This window comes from Opisthocomus hoazin, chromosome 22, assembly GCF_030867145.1.
Source record: "Opisthocomus hoazin isolate bOpiHoa1 chromosome 22, bOpiHoa1.hap1, whole genome shotgun sequence".
In the NCBI taxonomy this organism is placed as follows: Eukaryota; Metazoa; Chordata; class Aves; order Opisthocomiformes; family Opisthocomidae; genus Opisthocomus; species Opisthocomus hoazin.
The window spans coordinates 4,429,734-4,454,689 of record NC_134435.1 but is presented as its reverse complement, the minus strand read 5'-3'; the positions used below and the strand labels follow the sequence as shown (position 1 = coordinate 4,454,689).

The following is a 24,956-nucleotide window of genomic DNA, read 5'->3' as shown; positions in this document are numbered from 1 at the left end:
TGATAAGCCCCGGCATATCTGGTTACAGCTTGATGAGAAGCTGCAGCTTATTAGGGTTTGTGGCTCTGCAGAGTTGAAGGAGACTTCACAACCTCTCCATTTCTCAGGCCATCTGCAAATCGTGGGCATTGCTGAGGATGTATACATCAGAGATGGTAAACTGCTTCCTTTCCCCATATTGATTGTTAACAAAATTTGATTTAATGAAAGAAGTATAGCCCTTCAAATACAAAATAAATAGGGGGGGGTATTTTAAAATTTGTAATAAAATAAGAAGGGATGGTAACAAATATAGAGAAAATAAGATATAAATATTATGTGAAGGCCTAGGAAAACCTGTAAAAAAGAGCTGACTGCAAATGTTGAACTCTGTGGTACTGACTGGGAAGCATTTTGACATGAAAAATGTATGCAGAATGGAGTTAAAACCTTTATTAGACCATTGCTTTTTGAAAAGAGTGGTTAAAAAAAAAAAGGCATAAAACATTGGGAAACAAAATAGTAGGAAGGGGAAATATTTTGTGAGAATGGAAGATAGCAGTGGCCTTGGAAAGAGAAAAATTATTGAAAACCATCAGGATATAAACCAGCAAGGCTGCACTTAGAAACTCTGCTTTCTACACAAACTTAAACTTTTAGACTTCTTTGCTCAGGACTGACTAATTGGACATAGCCCCTGAAACTCATCTCCCATAAAAAAAGAGATTGTCGTGGGAACCTCCCTAATTAGCCTCATGAACACTCTTGTAAATCAATCACTTCATTTTTCTGCTCTGACCCACTCTTCCTGGAGTGATCCTTTTATCCCTTCATAATCTCTCACCTCAACATACACTCTGGCCAGTGTCTTGCTTCCGCTATGTTTGAGAACACCTTTTATGAGTCATATTTACTATTTCAGCAAGATGCTCTTTGAGGCTTTAGAGTTTTTATCTGGTCTTACTTCAGGTTTTAATTTAGTATGCCAGAATTTCTGTTCTTTTCTATTTTTTCTTCCAGACAGAACATATATTTTTTAAAAAGATGATTTTTTTACTTGTGCAACATCCTTTTTTCTGCTGATTCACTTTGCTGGAATTTAGGAAGGGAAGACAGAAAGGAATTTCAGAAATCTGGCCTGGCAGGCAGAATATATTGACTCCCTTTTACTACTATTTTTATTTTCCCCTGCACTGGTATCATCAATCTTACCTAATTCCTCTTTTGAAAATTAAGCATCACCATTATAAATACTTTTTAGTATATGAAAGGTGACTTCTCCCAAGCGATTGGCTCTTGCGCCAGGTCCTGTACACAGCTGTGAAGCAACCACTGTTTCTCCTCCTGAGTTTTCTGACAACCACTTCAAAAAGCAGCCACTTGGGAGCGAAAACCACCTCTTCCCGTTGCATCACTTTCCTCTGCTACCTCTTGTGTCCCTGATTGCTAAAGATCTAATTAAGAAAGCAGGCCACTGGGTTATTCGGCTTTATTCCAAATCAATACCTGATGACACCAGGCTTTGATGTGGCTGGGCCAGAACATTCCTTTCAGAGCTTTTTTGTGCTGCTATTTATGTTCTATTTAGCTTTTCTGTTTCTCCTGTTGGCTCTACGTTACTTCAGTGTCTTTGGCTTCTCTAAGGGAAATCCCTGCTGCCTTGGCAGCCAGCTTGGAACTGAAAGTGAAAAGGATGAGACACTTTTTGATTCTTTTTTTTTTTTTAATCTAAATATGCATGATCCTTGAGAAAGGACAAAATGTGTACATTGCTAAATGCATTTACGCTGCTAGTGCTAAGTTAAGACTTTTACCCTTCAGTAGATATCATGAAAACTGCTATCTCTAAAGATAGGTAGTAATCTATAACCTTTCTTTTAAGTTTTTTGGGTATGAATTTTTCCAGGTCAGTCTTTAGTGAGAACATTATTTTTTCTTAGAGACAGTGTCAGGGAGATGGTTTGATGTTTTTTTAGCATTAAAAAAAGAACTGCTGGTTCTTTTTTTTTTTTTCAACTCTCACCCAAAAGACAATTTTCACTACTGGCTTGCAAACGTGTGTTTAGAAGATGTGGTTCTTTTTTTCAATTTTCATTTGTGCAAAGCAAATGCATAAGCAGGTACAACCAATTATCCAACTCATAATAAAGAAAAGAATCAAGTCTCAGTAAAGCAGGAAATGAAATTTCCCATTATTAAAATTTGAACTTCTTGTTGGAACAAATTAGGAACTAAAATAAGAGAGGAAATTAAAAACTAGCATGGAGATAGCTGGAGAGAAGAATATATTTAAGACCTGTAGTGAAATTTCTGTTTGGCTCACTGAGTGGGACTCAGTCTGCACATGAGGAACTCATTCTCTATGCTGTTCTTTTTCAAAGACAAATTCACTAATAATAGATGCTACTTTGGATTTGTCTCGAGAGTTAATTAATTGAAGATATGTTTCGTGTGGATGTGTAGCGGAGACTATGGAAAATGGATGTAGAGAAAACTCCTGACCTTAAAAATATCCCAAAATCGTGGCTCTTGCATTGTTATCTTTAAATATTTATAAATTAAGAAGTATCCTACGTATTTGGAGAGCTGTTATTGCAAGTGCTCTTTCTATGTCTGTTCTGTGATTAAACTAATTTCTGGCTGGCACATTGCCTAAGTAAAATGGTTTTAAAATTTTGCATGAGAATAAAATCTCCAAAGCTTTTCAGAGTGGCTTAGAACTGATGCCAAAGCTGTGATGCCTGGAGCTGTCTTGAAAAAAAAATGTATTTGTATCTGCTAATGTGAAGGTATGTTAACATCTGTCTGTATCTATTCACAGTAAAGCAGAGTAGTAGAAGCTGTGATTCATAGTGAAAGGTAGAACTCAGCCATCTACAGCCCACATCTGCACCTGTAAAAAAATAAGGCAATTATTCATGAAAGTTGTAACTAGTGACAGCATGCCACAACTGGATCCTGGCGGCTGCCTACGAGGTCATTTAACCTACTTTATGGGTGATTGACTGACATTGTTGTTAAAATCTCCCAGCTAACTTGAGTCAAAAAAGAAAAAAAAAAACTCTTTAAGAATTGGCAAAATACTTTCTGCAGGAAAATGTTCTCTTTGCTTTCCCATAGGAATAAGGCCATGTCCTTCTTTTGAAAGAGTGCAGGGGAAAAAAGATTCTCTCAGCACATCAAATCAGAGACAATGCGTCAGTGTAAGAAAGACTAGTATTTTCGCTAATGCCTTAAGGGTTTTATTCCCCTTAAAAAAATGTTTGGAGGAAGCCTTTGGCATTTGGAGATGGCAAGACAGAAGCAACCCTGGAAATATATGAACTTCCCAGAGAGTACAGCTGGGACACTTCCGTTTCCTGCGGTGCTACTGGAAGTGGGACTTTTGGCAATGTCAGGTTGCACACTCTCAGGGCAATGTTTATTACCCTTTACAGCTCCTTGGGAAGTAATTTCTAGTCCTGCTCAGTTAAGGATGAACAGCATTGCAATTGCGGCACTTACAGCTTACTGTTTCCAGTTAGGTTGCACATAACTGCCCTAATACTAGAGCAGGATTCAAGTTCTGGTGAGCAACAGCCATCTTCATCAAAATATAAAATAGTATGGAATCCCCTTATAATCATTACTGGGAGACAACAGGCAGATTCATGAAATGGGTGGGAAGAGGAGGGCAATGCAAATGGTTCACATAACAAAGGCCAAGTGGCAACCAGTTTTACTGAGACATGATTTTCAGGAAATGTATTTGTGTGTGTGACATCTTATGTAGAGTAACCTGGAGCATATCGAATATATTTAGAAGAAAGGGGTTTAGAGATCTCCTTTTCATGTTTCTTGAACCTGAAGTTTTGATAGTGAATAGAAGAGGACGGTTATTTACCTTTGACACAGACAATCTCTGAATATTTTTTAGTCAGGGTGAAGCATAATAAAGCTTGTAACGTTAATCAGAAAAGTATAATGTTTTGACTAAGTAGAAGGAAAAAAAAACAGCTGACATTTTGAGATAATTTGTTGTGCATGAAAGTGATTTGTATGAAGGCAAGGTTAAATACAAGGTTATATTTAATTGAAGTTACTGTGATATAAAAGCAAGTGAAATAAGGTCAAATTAAATTAATATAGTGCCAATGTGTGTTGTGGAGTCATATACGCCCCGTACAGGTGAGTAAAGGTCAGTAGCTAGCTGGTGTGAAGAATTAAGTTGCATTTAACTGGTTTTGGGAGCTCTTTTAGCAAAAGTGATGCTGTGAATACCTGTTCCTTGCTCTGCTTTTGCTTTCAGAGGCAAGGAGTTAAGAAAATTATTTGGGTTTAGAGATGACCAATTTTACGAATGAAGATGGTTTGCCTGCATTGTGTTGGTCTTTTGTGTGCAAGCACTGCTCCTCTACAACAGCTTTTTGAGTGCAGATGCTTAGAAGGATGAATCCAGCAGTTATAATGACTGTCACAAAACCAGCAGACAGGCAACAAATATTTTAGAAATACTTTCAAAATGTATTTAAACGTAAGAACTTCAGCCTACCTCATTATTACTTTCACACTTTGTGTTTTATAACAGCTTTAACATGGGAGAAAAGCTCCAGAAGTTGGCAAAATCATGGCTCATCTGGCCATCATACACTCTTTGGAGTTGTAGAAATTATTATTTCATCCTCACTCTTTGAAAGCAATTTGTAAAGTGAAGCTGGTGGACTGACTGGTGGGTCTGATCCAAGGCTGACCACTGCTCTTGGATTCCTCTCTTTTGACAAATAAGAAATAACGGATTGCATCTTGAATTAAGAGATCCATCACAACAGTTGTATCAGTAGGTAGGGTGTATGCTCTACCACAACCTCTCCTAGTGATCTGGCCTATCCCACAGAAATCTACCTTTGTCTCTCCAGTCTTTCAGCAGTTAAGGGGAGACAAACTCCTCCATGCTGCCTCTCGCTGTTCTGCCGGTGTCCCAGCCCAGGTGCCAGGAGATTTTCTGTTCATGCCCACAGACGGAGGCTGCTGCCGCAGAGCCGAACCGCCTGGGACTGCGCTCAGCCGTGGACCTCTCATTTCTCTGCCAGGTTTGCTGCCATCTTCTTAGTAGCACTGTGATAAATAGCGGGAACAATTTGGCCAGTGGCCTGTGTTTAGTTAACAGTGACAGAGTGTTTTTCTTTCTTACACATTGAGCGTGCAAGACAAAATGAGTCTTGGTAATCAGACTGGTGCACCTACTTGATGGTAATGCAGAGAGGGCTCCTGCTGCTGTGACTGGCTGTTTTGAAAGGAAAGACGTGTTGAGCCTTTCCATCCTAGTCACTGGATCCTCTGCAATGAGTATAGAACTTGTATGACTCTGAGCTTGCCCTTACTAGCACACTGAACAGTCAGTTCCAAGAGTTTTCTCAGAGCCCTTACTGCTATAACTTTATGTAGTAACACAATTACCCTGCCTTGTGCCCTTGGCGATAAATGGTACCCAGAGGGGCTATAATCTAGAGCGCCAAAGATGAAGACAGTTTTCAGAAAGACAAAATAAAACTGTTGGTGAGTAAAACAGATGGAAAATCATGCTATCACTATAGGACTATCAGTCCAATATAATATTGGTAAGCTTTATAATTAATTAGTAACACCAAATTCCCAGGCATTCAGCTAATGACAGCATTGGTTATTAGGTAATAGTTAGGAGCTGGGTGGTTTATTCTGAGCAAGATGACTGGTTTCCAAAGACTGCTGCTCATTATTCGTGTTGGGCAAGGATATCTACTGGAACTAAAAATAAGCATAATTAGGACTATTGATCTGAATAGAATAGTAATGCTAGATCAGCAGATGGGAGAATTGAGTCAGGTACATTTATCCAAGGCACTGAGGGGAATTAATATCATATTAATGAATATAAACAAAGTAACACATTCTGAGGATCTCAAGTCCAACATTAAAGAGGATGCAGATGGGAAGTGATACAGTTTATCCCTCATTGTGTTGTTAATTGTTGTTATTGTAGATAATTACAATGAACTCGTCCTCACTGAGTCTAAGCAGACTATCCACTGGATTGTGGATAAACAGGAATGGTATACAAACAATTTCACAATGCCACAAAATGGTGCTAGGTACATTAGTGTCTATGGGTTTTTTGCATTTCCATGAAAAAAAATGGCAATTTCCTGCAATATGATTTGTTGCAGGGAACATTATACTAGAGCAGCATGGAAATTGCTCATTGCCAAGTGTGTCATTTCATTATCACTGTCCAACCCCTGGATCTGGACTCATTTCAGAACAGAGAAATGTAATTAGACACTTTTTTTATTCATATTTCTGATTAAAGAAGTGCTGCAGCATCACTAAATCTGCTGTTCTTAGACAGAGGATGATGTCCATACAGTCAAGAGTGCTCTGTGTCAGTAGTCTGCAGCTGGGATCACATATATCCCAAGTGCTCACTTGCTGCTTACGTGCTGTGAGGACCAGAATTTCATCCACTCTAATGCCTGTGACCAGTTTTCCTAGGAGCTGTTGCTGCTGGCCATTCAGAACTGTGGTATTGGCTGTTTGAGATCTGGAAGACACACGTTTGTTTTTGTTATTAATGTAAGTCGCATCATGGCTCTCAGTTAAGCCAGCTTTCACTTGCAGGCTGGATTTAGAAGGAATCTTTCTCCTGATATGCAGGTGCCATTTGTAGCCAAAATTCTCACAAGAGATGGGACTCATAGTGCCTTTGAACATATAAATGTGTTCCTCAAGCAAGCTGAAAGTGCCAAATTTAGCTCAGCTTAAGGGGTAAATGTAGCTGTGTTAAGCAAAAAATTGCTTTAAATTTAAATCCATTGTTTTCTCCCTATTTTTCCCATCTGGTTTTCAGGAAATGTAGGGGAATCAAGCAGCTGAGCTGATAAGAGCCACATAGTTGAAGGAGAGCAGCTAATGCGTTTAGTGCGAGTAAACTATCTGTTCAGTCTCAAATAGCGTAGAAAATGTGGATCTTCCCCAGTGGAGCTTGTAACAGAGAGTGTAATAAACACGGGAAAATGCCAGAGAAAGAGTACGGGTGGCATGTGGAATGAGGAGCTTGGCCCAGAGGTGACTTGTGTGCTTCGTAACCCGTCACATCAGAGCTGCAGATTCGCTGTCTGTTGTTTTGTGTGTCAGTGCTCTGTTGTAAGCAGAATGGGTGACAAACAAAAGCAGGTAACCCCAACGCTGCATTGGACTCCTGCCCTTGTGAAAAGCATCTAGGGGTAAAAGAGCAAGGCTTTCTGCATGACAATAAAAGTCAGGCTGAGATAAATTGGCATTTTTAAAAATGAGAAACGCCATTTCTCAGTGTTGTGTTCTCACCCAAGAAGCAAGTAAATATCTGAAAATAATGGAGAGGGACTGGGAGTCTTGCACTGCATCATCATGAGCGTGATTTTACTGTTGACCTTAGCAGATCCTAAACTCTTCTTCACCAAGTGAATTTGCAGAATATTATTTTGAAATATGTAGTTTGTGTTTAGTAAAGAGAAGCTGTTGACAGGAGTGAGGGAGACAGACCCTCTCCTTCACTGAATGTGTGTATTTCTTGCATTTTGCATGTCAAAGCATTTGGTTAATACCTCCGTATTGCCTGTCCTGTGCATGTGACATCCAGGGACTTGAAAGTTTATCTTCTGAAAACAGGTGTTTCTACAGAAACATTTAAATGCTCTTGAGAAAATCTGCAAGAAGGTGGAAAAAAAACACCTTTTAATTAGTTGAGGAATCAAAAGCACTTGGCTTACTTGTGACATGGGTTTGAAAACCAGCTGAGATCATATGAAAGAAAAATACATCAAACATCAAATGCCATCTTATGCTGAAAAGCTGCTATGCCAACCTTGCGATATTAAATACTCTAATTTCAGAAATTTTTCAACCAACATGATTTCTATTCTAAGTGTATTGAAATATCTTCAGAGACTTGGAATAGGGTGTTAGTTCTACTCTGAATAGCACTGATGTTTCTGCACACATGCATGCTACAGAGAAGCTCAGTAATGGTACTTGTCAGGGAGAAGGAGACGTGCGAAAGGAATGGAGGAGATGGAGGTGTTCTTATGGCAACTTCTTAGATGCATATAAAAAAAAAGATTGTATTCTGTTCAGGGTGAGAACTTTAAATAAGTCAAGCAATCCACTAATTTCAGTGTAGAGAGAGTTCACATGTACAGGAAACTTATTTTAAATATGACATTGAAAAAAATTCCATAGAAGTAGTACAAAAGTTGAGAGTGGACTGCTTCTAAGATTTGTTATGCTGGGAGATCTAAAACTTTGACTAAAGAGTCAGGAGTTGTGTTCAATCTCAGTTCTTAGCTTCCTCCTAGGATTATATGAATGGATTCCTCAGTTTACTTCCTCAAATATTCCATCCATAAATTTTAGATTTAAAAAGAAAAAAGAACCTTTTTAAAGAACTTTTTTTTTTAAAAGCAAAGTTGTAAGGGGCTGTCAAAGCGAAGTGTTTTGCATTTTCCAATGTTTTTGTTGATGGAAAGAGCTTACAAAATTTATTCATTGATTTTGGTTCCAAAGAAGCTGTTTTTTATCACAAAAAAGAACAATTTCCCAGAAGCAATTATGGGTAGAGTAGGTAGATACTTAACAGCTACAGCGCAAAAATGTGGAAACAAAACAGAGAGGTGCAAACCTATGCTTTCTGCTGCTTTTGACAGACTCCATTTTAAAGCTCTTGGAAAGTTATTTTTGAAGGTTACACATATGCCTGGACCGGTGAAGGATGCAGGAACAAGTTATAAGGGATTTTCTGACTCCACCAGAGAAATCATCACCATTATCTTGGCTTGCTTCTTTAAGGATTTGATGTATCTATCAGTCAATAGGCATAAGGTGAAATCAAAGTCAGTGGTTTGATTGATTTCTTACATCTCTATTCCCTTGTTGAAGGGATATGCTGTCTCAGAGATCAGATTCTGCGGTGTGTGCAAAGAGATGAATTGCAGCTAGAAGCCTGACCTATTGAGGAGAAAAAAGAGGCTCCAAAAAAAATTTCTTATGGTAAATCAGTCTATGCAACTGCCATTGAAATCCTTGTAATGATGCAAGGGATGTCATTTTCGTGGCTCATTGTAAGCCACAAAATTTTTGGTCCTCGGTCAAAGCGTACTGTTGTTTTCTGGACTTCTTTGGCCAGAATCAATGTCAACACAGACAGCGCTGTCTGCTTTGTCCTTGGGCTCTTTCATGCTTTCATTGGACACCTCTTTTGGTGCCTCCTGACACTCCCTCAAGGGATTTCAACCCATCCTCTGCCTGGAGGCACTGCTACTCTGTTCCACCATACTGCAGCCTGGCACTCGTCAGAGAGGAAACAGTTGCCATGTTTAACTTGGCTTCATTTAGAAAGGTCCAAATTGCTTGGAAAGCAAGAGAGACACGCTTTTGAAATGTCAGACTCTTGTTTTTGAACAGATTGCTTATTATATTACTCTCGCTGGAGGTGACGAAGTCAAGGTCTGGATCACTGAAAAAATGAACCAGAGGCATCTGTTGCTACCTCCAGACATACTTAGCAACATGCACCTGAGCAGGGAAATGTTTTAAATGATCACTTGGCTTTAATTTCAGAGATCCGTCCACTGAATATGATATAGTACACTCAAAGCTCAAAAAAATCACTGGTGTGCTGCCACTTAAGAAGCAAGAGAACATAAACCAACTGGATGCTATGCTTTGTCGAAAATGAGCTACAGTTAGCTACAGGCTGTACACAGTCTTGGCATAGTCTGTGCATGAAGGCATTTCATCTGGAAACAATAGAAATGCACTCAGCTGTACTCAAACGTGTCAACAGGCATGTGCACCCTCAATAGAGCTCTTTGGAAGGTGCTCAGTGCACTTCAGATGATAATGTGGTTACATGAGCAGGATCAGCGCAGGGCCCTCTCTTAGCATCTCTTCTTATCTCTTTCCCTCCCATAGGCCTTGTGCTTTTTTTCATTCCTAAGCATATGGCCAGTCACAGACAGTGTAAATACTCAGAAGGAAATTTGTCCAACAGCTTCGAAACTGGCTTGTGCGTATTTCATGTGAAATCTAATTGGTAAATATTTATAAGCACTTTGATATTTGATATGATGGTTTGTTTATAAGTATGGTTTAAAATCTAGCATGTAATATTACTGGCTTTCTGCCCCTCTCCTTTCTCTCACCTCTGTGTTCTTTCTACAAGCCTTTTTATGTAGGGGAGTTTTCTGTTCATTTTTACAGAATCACTTCTCCATTTTATTTCTTTTCTACTGCTTCTCCTCAAAATGATAATTTAAGCAATGCAGGTTTTTTTGTCATGATATATGTGTATGAGTGATGTAGATTAAATACAAAGAGCCAAGAGCCTCAAGAAAACATAAAGTGAGGCTCTGTGCAGCGTGCCTACAGCTTTCATTTGTGCAGCAAATCTAACGGTATCCAGAAATGCCAGATTTACTGTGGAGTACCAGCTCCTGCATTGCTCACAGACAGGAGGTGGAATTCAGCAGATTTATGCCATGCAGTTAATCTGTGAACACGCTGACAGTAAGCAGAGGTTTTCTGGTGCTACAATAGCCCCAGCCACAGACGCTGGATGTTCATGTCCATTAGTTCTGGAAGTCTTGGATTTGTGTGGGAACCCTCAAATTCCAGTGGAGTGGATGTATAAGATGGACAATGTACCATGGGCAGAGCCCTAGAGAAATGGTAGCTTTAATATTTAGTCACTGTGCTGTGTCTGCTTCACTTTTCCTCCTTTTATGTGGAGAAAAAAAAAAAAAGGTATATTGGTATGCAGCAGTCAGTTGCTTTTTTTTCTAAAAAAATGTATATAGATTAAATAATTCTGAGCCAGATATGTTGTCATAGAATCACAGAATGGTTTGGGGTGGAAGGGACCTTACTGACCATTCAGTTCCCACCCCTCTGCCATGGGCAGGGACCCCTTCCACTAGACCAGATTGCTGAAAACCCCTTCTAACCTGGCTTTGAACACTTCCAGAGAGGGGGCATATATTCAAACGGAAACTTATCTGTGGTACTAGCTTTTCCGATCAAAAGTCTGACCCTGAAGCTTTAGTATAGGCTAACAGAAGAATTAGTTGTATACAGGATAGCAGTAAAAACTGTGATACTTGCAATTGTCTCTGTTAGAATATGTATTGATGGGTTGTGGTTCCTGTCCTGCTCATTATGGATGTTATTTGGAAGCAATTATTAGAATGAATTGAATTAAATATCCTAAATTGTGATATATGGAGTGATATTCATGAATAGTACACTTGTACAGATGGTTCCGTATTTGTGTATCATGCACAATCCTGTGGGTCTGTGGCCCTGTTTCTGGTAACAACCATGCAACGAACGATGTACAACAGTTACAACCAAAAATCTGCAAGCTGATTGACAAACATTGCACTTGAAATTCCTGAAGCACCAAAGATTGCTTCAGTGCACTGAAACATACGTTTGCAAGTGTTTTATAGGCATCAGCGGGACTTAAACGTAAACCCAAGTGTGTTGCTGAATCTGGGACTGGGAAGGCAGAAGGCTCAAAAGCAATTTGGAGGGAGCTGGAGGATGTTTGTAATTGCATATAAAGTGGTTTGATGCTCTTCGTTTCTGAACCATTGGCCCCACTTCTGTTTCTGATGAAAGCTCATCTTCACTGAGGGGTCCAGCAAATCTCAGACCCGCTCGCTGTGTTTTGCAGCATCGAGGCCAGACTTCTCTGCGTGCCATCCAAAATGCACCTGCAATGCTGGAGTTTCAGAGGTAGGCTCCCCTGGATGAAGAAGTTCTTTTCAATCCTTGATTGAGATTGCTTTTGAAATAGTTACTTTTTTCATTAACAAGCCAAGATAGGTTGCTGGGCTTACTTTTTCTCATTTCATTTAACTTTTTACTCAGACTGTATGCCTCTGACCTGAAACAGATCTTTTCTGAAGAAATCTGAGTGGTTTTGAACAGATGTGGAGACATGACAGAGTTCATTTAGAACATAATCATCAGATAATAATAGGGTACTCAGAGAAATTGCAGTGAATGACAAGTACCCTCAGCCTTTTCAAAACAGGAAAATTAGACATTTTTAACTCCGCATGCACAACAGTGTTGGAAGAAGCAGGAAATGACTAATTTGGAATCCTTTTATTATGTTCTAGTTGTTAAAAAATGATATTGTAACATTCTCAAGCATTATCCTGATCCTTCTCTGCTCACTGTCTCTATAGGAAATAAAGCACTGTTCCATGTGTTATCTGAAGCAGACTGGCTCTCCTGAGTACTTAGTTGTATCCTTCATCTTCCTCCCTCAGGCTTGATAGCACTCAGCTTGTCAGGATGAGGCCCCAGCATCCCTCATGTATGATTTGCGGTTTTCATTACTGTAGAGATCCGTCTGTTTTATGAAACTCGTACTCCTCAGACTTCTACAGTGTGGTAGCTATCGGAGTACTCGGGAAGGTTTGGGTTATCGTTGTTGCCTATGTCTGGTTTTGCAATGCTGTTGAGAGGACTGAGGTGGATTTCGTGTCTCCAGCCATGAGATTCTTGTCATGGTGGAAGCCCACTTCTTGGCCAGACTTGCAGCCAGGATGGTTCCCCCAGGAAAGTGTTTAGTCTAGGAGGACCATGAAGTGCCTGGTTAGAGGGTTGAACCTGGCTGACAGAGGCAGTGGTGAAGTGGGAACTGGCCATTTGCACCCAAAGATGCCGTGGCCATCTGCCCGTCTGTCTCCTGGCAGAGTCACCAGGAGTCCTCAGGGCCTTGATCTTCAGAAGCCTTGGTGTAACAAAAAATAACTGGAAATGCATTCCGGTTCTCCTTCACCTCTTTCTTCCTGACTCTTCCTCCTCTTGCCAACCCTTGCCCTGGGGCTGCAGCCATCTGTCCTACGCAAGTGAGCCCCACTACTGTCACAGCACTCCTTTGTGTGGGGTACGCAGGATCTCAGATGCTTCCAGATGTGTGAAATACAGGCAATTTATACTGCACTGGCACATACACCAGAACAGCTTGCATGCCACTTGTAAATCTTCTTAGCTTCCCTGATTTTTTTACCATGTGTCATGACTTGCAATTCGGTATTTTATATGCAGGTAGGTCACTTCTGCATGCGTCATCGAAGCTACACTATGCAAGCCAGGGTCAGGAGCAGCTTGGCTGTCAGTCCCCTGCTAATCTGCTTTTTTAGTAAAGATACTTTCAATAACCTGTGCTTGCAAGGGGAAAAGATACTGACATTAGGAGAGCTACTGAGTGGCTGTGTTCTCACCGTCAGACTGAATAGGATTTTCTGTGCTGACTGAGCATTGAGGAAGCCAGAACAGAGAATACAAATATTTTTGTAAAAGGGATTGTCAGAAGATACAACAGATTCAGTGATCACTGAGGCTTGTCTTAATACGAGCAAAGTCTCCTGAGAGCAGTAAGCTGCTCTCCTGACAGCTGCAGATAGGCTGGAAGGCTCTTCACTTTGTTTTGTTTTATTATTTTATTTTATTTTATTTTATTTTATTTTATTTTATTTTATTTTATTTTATTTTATTTTATTTTATTCTTTATACAGCCTATATCTTGGAGAGCTTGTGTTGCTGCTTGTATCTACCTAAAACCTGGAGTAAATAATTTTCAACAGAAAAATCATTCATAGCTGCTGCAAATGCACAGAACCAGTATAAACATTCGGCTTGGAGACGTGGATAAAGTTGGGTCTTGATAGAGTTTCCCAGCTGGGAGCCTGCCTTTTACAGTTGCTTTAGAAGCACTTTCCTAGTTGCTAACTAAACTGCTTTCCTTAAAGAAAGCAAAAAAGGAAAAGTAATCAGAGCTAATACATACTAGTTGTTCAGATGCTGTGGCAGTGGTGATGAGAATTACCTAAAATGTGCTGGCTAAGAGATAAGCTTGTGAACTTTGTAAACAGTACACAGAGAATGGTATTAAAGCTTAACAGCATTCTCACCCTTGGTTTTTTTAAACCTGCTGGGCTAATTATGTGTCTCCATTACCTGTGGCAGCTAGATATTTCATTCCCAGCCTATATCTATTTTCAGATCTATCTTTATTTGCTGTCCTTCACAATTCCTGCAGTTCTTTCCAGGCTGATGTTTTTGTTTGGGCATCCAGTCTTTCCGGGAACAGGAAAGCTTTCTATTTATTGAAATTCATCTTGGTATAGTGAAGATTAAAGCAAGGAATTGATTAGAGAGGAGCACTTTGAATCCATAAAGTGCAATCTGTCTTTCATCTACATATCAGGATTTATTTCACCCCATATTTGAGAACATTCACTCTACAAACCCTATCTCTGCAAAATACCTGGGTACTAGATTTAGATGGAAATGCACCATCATTTTCTGCCTGAACCTTGAAAATATCTTAAATCTTAGTGCACTATCTTGGTATGTTTATAGCAATCCCCACCCCCCAGTTTCTGCAATGGGACATGCACCTGCTCTACCAGAGATAAATATCTGCTTGTTGTTATATTATGTTTCCTTTTAATGAAGATTTGAAGTTCTTTCTGATCTCCACTTAAGAACACCCCAATAAGAACAAGTGGTCTGATTACAGCACTCAAGGAGGAAAAGGGAAATTCAGATTTCAACCTTTTTGACAGATAAGAGGATATAAATGTGCAAGTTCCACCTTGCAGAAGGTCTCACCACTAAAACACAGGCTACACCCCAGCTCTCCTCCTCAGCATCTTCTCCTAAACACCTATCTGAAGTGGAATCTCTCAATTTCTGTGAGAATGCTCTAATCCCAGCCTTGAAAGGCTTTCTGGTTCCCTGCAACTGTTGAATTTTTCTGTGCTGAGTGAAACAGCCCTTCATAGCCCTCAGCACACAGGACAGCATAGTAAGCAAAGTTGGGACATACACACATTAGAAGCAACCTCAAACCTATGACAAGTCAGTAAACCAACTTATTCTAAAAATATTAATTATCAAGAGCATCTTGGTTCTGAAGGGGACAAAACAGCTGCCTCTAATAACACCATATTTTAGACAGTGCAATTCTACCTAATGAGTGTTTGCACAGTGCTTTGAGATCTTTGCCTGACAAGGAAGGCTAATATGTTGCTATGTGTAAATGTTAGAATGAGTAATTTAGAAAATATAGGAGTATAAAGCCAGGTTACTCCTATCATTTCATCAAAGCCAGGTTTAACTATCTTCTTTTTCTGGCTGCTTGCTTAATTAGATAAGCTGCTGAATTTAATTAACTAATCAAACCTAATTTGAAAAAATCTCTCAAGTCAGTAAGAGCTTGTCTTCAGCTTATTATTTCTATTTGTTGCATGGTGTCTTTAATATCACCATTTTGTTAGGATATTAATGGTAAACTTAATTGTGTTTGAATTTACTGCATTTACTTGAATGGTGGCATTTTCCTCATTTTTAAAGTGTCCGTGTGTGAAAATCAATCACAACTTAATTTAAGGTGGTGAAATTGCTCTTCTAGCCCTCCATCAAGCCAGCTACATACTTTCTCTTTTCCCATAAGTGTAATTTGGGTTTGCAAGGTGAAATTATTTCACAGGAAATCATGTTGAGTTTCAGAAATCCCATTTCCAGGAGAAGTGTTATGACAAAAATTAACCTCTGGATGCTCTTTTGGGACTGTTTAACCAAATTGTTAGGCAATAAATTTGAAACTGAAATTGGTATTACAACCATATAATTCATTTGAACACATCTCTGTGTGATGTTACAGCTTGTCATACCAGATGGAAACTCCTTGAAGGTTACTGAAGAAAGAACTACCAGTGAAGAATTTAAATTGTAAAAGTTGCTGTAAATTCTAACCCATTAGCAGGACCTTTGTTTAGCCATCTTTTCACACTTCTAGAAGACGTGCCATGCAGAGAGGAGAGGTCAAGTGATTGCTTAAAATCAGAATTTCCCTATAAATTATTTACGTGTTCTGTAAAGCATGTTCTATAGTAATGTAAACTATGCTGCTGATTAGACGTTGCTAATTCATTCTGGAGTAGTTAATGCATATTTGTGAATAGATCGCTACATCCTGAGTGAAATCAAGTGCTTTCTTACTACTCCAGTCAGTTTTGCAGAAGTAACCTTGCTCACAATTGTTCTTTCCTGTCTTATTTGAGGGTTTGTTTTTTTTTTGAGATGCACTTTGAAGTCCACAGTTAAACAACTCGTGTTTCTCTGTTTTACCTTAGAATGACTATAGGAAGCTATCTATGCAATGCAAGGACTTTGTTGTGGGGGTGCTGGACCTGTGCAGAGACACCGAAGAAGTAGAGGCGATTCTCAACGGAGACGTGAACATACATCTGTGCCCTGAGCACCACCGGCCAAGTCTGAGCAGGATTAAACTTGCTATTAAATACGAGGTCAAAAAGGTAAGCTCTTTCTTTGGGTCTCTGGTGGATACAGCTTCACATCTAAATTGTGCTTCCTTGGTGTCACGTGGAAAATAATAAATGAAAGATGGATTTCAGTGGGACCAGAAATCTTAGTGTTTTATGACATGATTTGCATTTTCTCACATACTTTAGTGTTGAGAAAGATATTTGCAAGAACGCATTACAGCAGGTACGGCCTTTATTTTTTAAGTGATAGGCATGCATGTACAGATGGCACAAGAGATTGCACAGTGCCTCTTATGCAGGTCATGACTATGTATCTGTGAAGACTTCAGCAGGGACCAAAAGTTGTTACCATACCAGAGGGTGTCCTTTCCTTCACTGGGATTTACGTGAAGGTAAGGGATAAACCTAGCAGAAGCTGTGGCATCTTTGACCACAAATAGTAAAAGCAGAGAATTTAACCCAGCTCCTCACTGTTCCCCAACCCTCTACCTTTCCTAGATCTTCTGCTTAGACAGAGGAAATAGCTGGACTCTGCAGCCTGACTGAAGTCAGCAGACCAAGTCTTCAGTCTCACCTGTCTGCTTTCAAATGCTTCCTGACCACTCAGCTCTGATTCACATCTCGGTTTAATCTCCAAAGCCATGTGTAATCATCAAAAATATTATATTTTCTGTAATGTTGCAAAAAAACTTACACAAAAAGCATCAATTTTGTCATAGTCAAGACCCTTTACTGCAGAGTGATGGAAAGTTGAAATTTTTTTAAAATCTTGTAATTTTTTTTTAAATTAGATCAAAACCTCCAAAAAGCAACTTCCAATTTACTTGAAATCTTGATTTTTTGAAAGCATGTGAAAGTAGATAAACACTGATAAAACATGATCGATTCCCAGCATCCACCCTCGTAAAGCTCCAGATCCATATTCTAAGAGTTCAGATTTCTACCAGATCTACAGAACAGAAGACATATGTATATTTTAAGGAAAAAGATGAAGACTGAATGACTTTTAGAAGTATTTTAAACAAACACTTAGCTTTACGGAAGCATGTTCTATGAATGGAAAATTTGATTCTGGCAAATCCTAGGCCTGGGTGGTCTCAATTAATTGCTCCTACAATATGCATTGATGGAAACTGGGCTTCTGCTACAGGAATTGGAGAGTGTTCCAAATTTTCAAGCTAACATCTGCTCTCCCTTTCCCCTCCCAAACGCACCACCTGCTTCGGTTTGCCTTTTGAGTGTGTTGCTGTGCTGGCCAGAGAAGGTCTTTTCCTGTTATGAAAGCCATTAATTAAAGTGAATCTTAAAACTCTTATTTGAAATGAATTGCTTTCATGCAGGAGCACATGGTATGGAGCCAAATATTTCCTCACAGCACATTGTGTCTCTGCATTGTTCCATCACCAAAACTGAGCGTAACATCTCAGTTCACTCCTACTTAGACGACTTTCAACAAACTGGGTCAAGTTTAGTTGTTGAAGCTGTTGCTTTGGTAACAGAAGGCCAAACTTGCATTGGTGCTCTTTCAGAAAATGAGCTCATCTAGAAGACACTGATAACATGTCATCAGCGAATAGTCCCCAGCGACCTATGGTCTGAGAATTGTCATGAAGTTGGTCAGAACCTCAAGCCTTTTCAATGCATGAAGTCTGCTGTATTATTTTGCTTGTTTATTCTTCTAAATATTTGTCTGTTAGACACCAAGACCACTAGCCAATGCTGAATTGCTGCGAGTTATTGTGCTGCTTTGAGCACATCCAACCTAGCTTAGTCGGTTTCAGAGGAACATTTCCTCCATGTCTTGCATTTTATATATGTGCATCTTTTCCTAGTGCAGAAACACTGACTTAAAACCTCTGTGGCAGGTCATATACAGTTAACCTTTTTACTTATAAATATTTTCCTATGCCCAGGAAAGCTGAGCATGTTTTCTGGATCACAGCAGCCTGTTGCTCACTGATGATAACTGTTAAACTAATTACAGAACATAAACATGAGTATTTGCCAATCTGATGCTGACTGTCAGGTTAGCACTTTTCAGAATATTCTTTTCAGCAGGCAATATGTGTCTCTGTGTAAAATGAGCACTTAACTGCTAACTTGAATGTAAGATGGTTTCATTTGTAGGAGGCAGAGACACATTCAGATAAATGTCTTTAGTTGTTGGCAGTGACTTATGATAACAGACTGATATTTATCACTCTTGCTGAACAAAGAGATTGTGTTGTGGTAACACAGTCATGATTTCCTTAACAGGCAATAGATTTTAGGTACAAGTTTTTTATCCAGCTGAGAGATATTTAGGCATGTGTATAGAATCATAGAGTAGTTTGGGTTGGAAGGGACCCCTAGAGGTCATCTAGTCCAACCCCCCTGCAGTGAGCAGGAACATCTACCACTAGATCAGGCTGCTCAGAGTCCTGTCCAACCTGACCTTGAATGTTTCCAGGGATGGGGCATCCATCACCTATCTGGGAAACCTGTGCCACTGTTTCACCACCCTCACTGTAAAAAAATTTCTTCCTTCTGTGTAGTCTAAATCTACCTTCTTTTAGTTTAAAACCTTTCCCCCTTGTCCTTTGACAACAGGCCCTGCTAAAATGTTTGTCCCTATCTTTCTTAATAAATCAATTCTTGGACAGATTCTGTAAATTTCAAATCACTTTTTCAAAGCTAGTGCAATGACTCATAGGCGTAAGAGAGATCGCACGTGGCCCTCCAAGTGTGAAAGGCAGACCGAGGCAGGCACACCGAGTGACTTCCCACCTACAACACCCAAAGCCCCAAGACCCATCGCATGGTCTGACAGTGTTGCCTGCCCATGCCAAGCCCGGGTGCTGAGACGTGGGTGACTGTAACTTACCCAGAAACAGTCCCAGGGACCTGGAGAACTTTCCATTTTTTAAACTGCGCTCTAGAACTGAAATGACACAGAAATAGTCGTGTTTGCCATTTTTTTTCTGTCCTGGAAGTTTAGTTGGCAAGGTAGGACTAATGAAAAGACTACAGCTGTGCCTGCCACCTCTGCTACTAAAAACTCCCCCTCTTTACCACTAGCATCAAGATTCAAGTGGTCAGTTTTGTATTATCCAGATTAGCGAGCTCTAGATGAGCCAAAGAAATAATGATTGTGGTTGTTCAAATGAGTATAAAGCTCCCGAAGTGTTTTATGTTTGTTCTTTCCCATGAACAGCAAGCAAAATCTTAGACAAGACAGCTTTAGGGGCTTCATAATTGTCTGAGAAAATAAAATAAGAGATGTTAGTTGTTATAGGGTTTTAAAAACTGAGTTAGTATCCAGACTAAGTATTAGCATTTATATCTGAAATTTTAAGAAATATTTAATTTTTTAAAAAAATCTGTTTCTACCATTAGCTTCTTAATTCACATTTCTATATTAGTACCGTAAGTGCCTACAGTAGGCTTTTTTTGATGAAAATCTGCAGAGAACAATTTATGTTGAAAATTATTATTAAATATCCATGATTTTGCTTTTACAGCTGCTGATGTAGTCTGCATTTTATCACACTTTTATTTCCAGAGTCTGGGAAAGATGTGAAGGGCTCCCATCCTTAGGCAGGAGAGCAACTCCATCTGCAGAACTTCATCAGGCCTTTGCACAAACTTCTAAATCCTGTTCTTTTAAATTTCTCTGTTATGCCATCATCCTCACACAGTGCAATCACCACAGCCACAGTGTCTAAGAATGGTATTTTTCTTTAATAATAGCAGCCGGTCTACCAGCTTCTCCAATCCCCTGCCCAGCTCACAGCTCTCGTGGACTTGTCCCCCCTGGAGGCCAGGAGAAGGCACAGATAGCAGAAATTCAAAACTGAGAGCTGTCACATTCCATTTTATGGGTGTAAATCAACCTTACCATCTTTTGTCTTTTTCTTCCTACGTGCCCATCTGAAAATTTTAGAGATGCAATTAATGCTACGTATACGGTTTAAATTGTGGGTGGTAATTTTGATTCTAACACAGTAACTCCTTGATCTTGATTTCAGCAATTGTGTTCCCCATTAAGTCACACTTCGTTGAGGCAGAGGCTGCAGCCCCCTTGTATGTACAGTGCATGTCATGCCTGCACAGCAGGAACTCAGCCATCAACCTTTTCACCCAAAACACTGTGCTTCTTGTGTCTTTGTTTCTCAAGGGCAAATTCCTACTTGAAAATCCCCAAGTCCATGGGCAACCTGGTCTTGAGCTGAATGGGAGGTCTGTTTGCTGACTACACTCTGTTGGTGCAGGAAAAGCTTGACTGCACACCAGGGCTGAAAAGGGGACTGAAGCCTGCTTACCTCCTCTGTGCTGTAAGCCTGCAACTGGTACATTCAACAGGCTTTTGTCCAGGCCTTAAAACGATTTTTCTCTGCACTTTTTCCTTTGTGCTTCCCATTAGAGTTCCCTGTTACCTCTCCCTTTTGATGCTGAAAAAAAGCAGTTGACCATTCAACTAAAAGGACACAGTTGTATTGTTTTCTTTTTTCCTAATTTACAAAATATGAGAGGAATCTTGGAAAGTCATTCATGAAAGCATCAGAAGTTCCAGATTCACTTGTCTATCTCTTTTTTTCCTTTTGTTCTGTAAAGCATGCTACTAGCGCATAGGAGATGCTGGCAAGAGAGCAAGTTTAAGGCTCTAATGTCATTGAAGGACTAAGAAACTCTTCTTGTACTTCTTTTGCAGCAAAGAGAAAGCTAAAATTACAGTAGTTTACAAAGTGGTCTTTAAAAATGCTGTGTTACTCAAATTCTCTGCCCTTCCTGAAAGAACTAAATAATCACTCTGTATGCCAGGATTCTTGCAAAACTCCACTCAAATGTCCTCCATTCAAATTTTCCAGAGTCATTTTTCCCTTCAAATAAGCTCTGTTAATGATTCCCAATTCCTCAAAAATTGTTACAACGGGAGCAGTTTGTCAAGAGCAAAACAAACAATTTGCAAACATTTGAGCATTTACTGAGTCCTGGATTCTTTCCAAGAAACAGACTTTTAGCCCATGTTATGGGATTGTTACTATTGTCTCCCCTGATATTATTTAGCTGCTCTTTGCACTTGCGTGCTCCAGTCAGGAATTTATTTCTTTTTCCTCCAGCTGTGCAGGGCCTTGGGCAATGGGAGGAGAAAGGCTGGGTGCCAAAAGAGAAGCAAAGCACCCTGCTGATACTGCAGTAGGGCTGCCTATGTGGTTTCTCTGGAGATTGTAGGAAAGGGCCGGGGAACCATCGCAGTGTGAGAGCAAACATCGTGGTGAAATCCAGCAGCTGCTCACAGAAACGGCAAAATTTAAAGCAGCATGAGGGTGAGACAGGAATTATTTAGGTTGGGTGTTTCTGCTGGATTATAGCTGAAAGTGGCTCAGGTTGTTAAATTGGAGGTCTGGTCCCAAGGAAAGAAACTAAAATAGATCTTGAGCTTCTTGAGCCCAGGCCACTCTTAGCTGTTCTTCATCCCAGCTTACAACGTCGCAGCGAGAGTTTACTTCATATTCTTGACTGGAAATGGAAGAATAATGATTTTTCTTTTCTTGAAACAATTAAACAATTTAGTTTCCAAACAGATACTGGAAATATAAGGGTAACACAGGTTTTTCCTGTGTGTGAATTCATTTCCAATGAAGTCAGGGTGTGATTTCTGCCAGTGAGAGGCATAGGGACAGAGGCTGAGACAACTCTGTCTTAGACGCTTCCCTTGGACAGTCAGTAGTGAGAAAATGCAGTTTTTGATGTACCACAACAAAATAATTTTACTGGTGTATATCAGCTTTTAAAGAGCCCTTCACATTTTCTGTTCTCATTTTTGTCTGTGCTGCTGTGCTCCTTTCTTGTCATCTTTTAATGCTGGCAGGGAGCTTGTATGTCAACATTTACCTTTAGGTCTAAAGCTGTTGCTTCTCTGTAGGAGGTGACATTCATTCTCCTTCTTTCCCAATGTCAGAATTATCTTTGCTGTATTCTTTTAATTGCAAATGTTGAGTGCCCACCTCTGTTTTCTCATCAGCTCAGTTCATAGCCATCACAAAGCCGAAGAACCTTTCTCTTTCATGAGCTTTAATTTAATTAACAGTAAGACACACAAATTGGTTTTGAAAAAAAAATTAATAAGAATTAAACAGAACACCAGATGGCTGTGTAAATCCTATTTAATAGCAAACTGGAACAGGAACTTTTCTCATAACTGTATTATTAATAATTAACATATGGATGATGCGCCGAACAGAATACTCATGGCTGCATTAGATTATAATTTTTCGCTGCATTGGTCACACGACTCAGTTACTCAAGAGCATGAGAAGTCCCAGCTCTCGTCATCCGCTGCAACAACCTGTGCTCCCCTTTCATTTAACCAGAAGATAAGGTTTTACCGTGCACAACATCTTGTGCACCAAATGCCTTCCAGGTGCTTCTCACCATTGAATGGGGCTCCAGCTGCAGCATTTCCACCCCGCATGGGAGCTAGAGAAGGGTTAGTCCCTGAATGGGCAAAAGAATCAGCCGTGCTCCTGCTGAGGAGACAGGTCTGCCCCTCGAAACGGGCAATAAGAAATACTGCCCTGAACACAGGCTGGGGCAGAGCTCAGCTAGCACAGCCTTAGGAATCTGAACTGGAAAAGCCTGGCATTTGCAAGTGAAGCACAAGAAAATACATTGGAGAACAGAGGGCAAGGAGAAGGCCAGGGATGACAAGAAGCTCTGAAACTCTCCATTTGGTGAGCAAGGAGTGGATCTGTGCCACATGCCGTGGTGGGTAGCTATGGCTCTGCCAGCTCTGTGCTTTCAGTTTGCAGCTATCCTGCAAATCCCTGCGATGCCATGACCTGGGGTGGGACTGCTGCAGGGGAAAGGCGGAGAGGGCACACCGGGGAACACCGCCCACCGCCACCCACCCAGCCTGCACATTGGCCTGAACAGAAAAGGAAAGCCACATTTTGGTAACCCATATGAAATGGTTCAGCTGCACAGCTTTCAGACCTGTGGAGGTCACAGAAAATCTCTGTCATGTCTGTATGTCCTTCTTTGGAACAAAATGAAGTTTAGGAAATTCTCATGGGATGAACATTGATCTTTCTGTACCCCAATGGCTGTAACAGGCATAGATATGGCTTGAAGCAGGACAGAGCTATGTTTTACCATCTAAATGAAAAGCCTCAAGGAGCAGAACTCCTCAAGAAGAAAGGCTTTCAGGAATCTGGCTTTTTGATTTCATTTCTATAATCCGTGGTCATTTTTTTTTCCCACTGTTTAGCTTCAGGAATATTTAACTAAGGTCTTGTGGAGTTGTTGATGGCTTGGGCTGTGGTGGTAGGAAGACAAGTCTGTTTTGTCTCCATCACTTGAGAAACAGTTGATACTGTACAAATGTAATTTAATTTCTATGTGAACAGTAGAAACACTGTGGTCATTCTGGACTCTTCAACATATCCATGTAATTTTTCTTTTTACATTTTTAATTGCATATTACAGACATTTTGTCAGAGATTGGAAAGGGAAGGAGTTACTTGCCTTCTTCACAGAAAGTCTTTCTATGTCTCTGAGCATTTCATTAGCAAGGTTCCTTCCTCCCACTAAAATCTGTGGTTCTGATGATTTCCTTTTGCCCAGATGTTTGAATTTCTTTTATTTTCCAAGTTGAATCTCATTTTGGTTATTTCCTGCCCATATACCCATCATCTCAAGGCTTGAATGAATCAGTTCTCCATCCTAAGTGGTGCTTGCAATATTGCCAATTTAATGTAATATGCAGACTTCACTATTTTCATTTGCAAAGTGCCGTAGGGTCTTAGATGTCCATCAAGACATTGACAAGAGGGCATGGAAACACATGTAACCCATTGCATGGATGCCCGTCACAGATAAAAGGACTTAAAATTACCTTTATTAATAATAAAATTCTCTTAGAAAAGAGCAATTAATATGACTTGCTGACCTTAGTTGCTCCCAATTTTATCTACATCTATCTCCCCAGGGACAGTAGACCTGCTAATGTGCATTTTGAATGGAAAGTCAGATGGGGATAAGTACCACCCCTCAAAAACATAGTAAGATTTGGTATTTTAAGCTACTGATTGATTTTTCCTAAGTGCTGTTCACATCTGGGTGTGTGCATGGGTACTGACCCCGTGTGCAGCTTTCCTTTCTGTAGAGGTCTATGTTTGAGTATGGTTTTGGATCTCTGTACCTCGTGGTGAGAGGATTCTCACCCTATGAGTGAGCATTTCTCTCCACTAGCTCTGCTGGTAGTGAAGACATCTAAATTGGATGCATCTGAGTTTGAGTACCAGCCCAGCCTTTCCTCACCACGTAGCCGAGCAAAAGTAGTTTACTGACTCTCCCAAGGGTGGAAGAGGCTCTAGAATTTTAAATTTCTCCTTCTGTGCCCACTGTGTTTGGTTTTTTATAGATACCAAAGGGAGCTTGTCATTTGGTAGCTTTTTATTGTGGCATGTTTTTAGATGAATAATTAAATAATAAGGATTTACAAGTGGCTTTGATACTGTAGATATGAAAACCCTGGATGTTACAGGCTGGGACTTCCAATTAATTTACTTGTTTTCACATAAATAATTCAGTGATAAGATTTATTCAGACATCTAGAAAGGGGAGAAACTAGAC

General features: G+C 40.0%; 1 protein-coding gene across 1 annotated transcript in view; it reads left to right on the top strand.

The window, feature by feature from the left end:
- TRPC7 (transient receptor potential cation channel subfamily C member 7) overlaps positions 1-24,956 on the top strand; it is an 80,414-nt gene that overhangs the window by 13,846 nt on the left and 41,612 nt on the right. Inside the window, exon 3 of the mRNA XM_075441545.1 lies at positions 16,188-16,370. Within this exon, the coding sequence (XP_075297660.1) occupies positions 16,188-16,370 (183 nt within the window). The remainder of the gene's footprint in view (positions 1-16,187; positions 16,371-24,956) is intronic.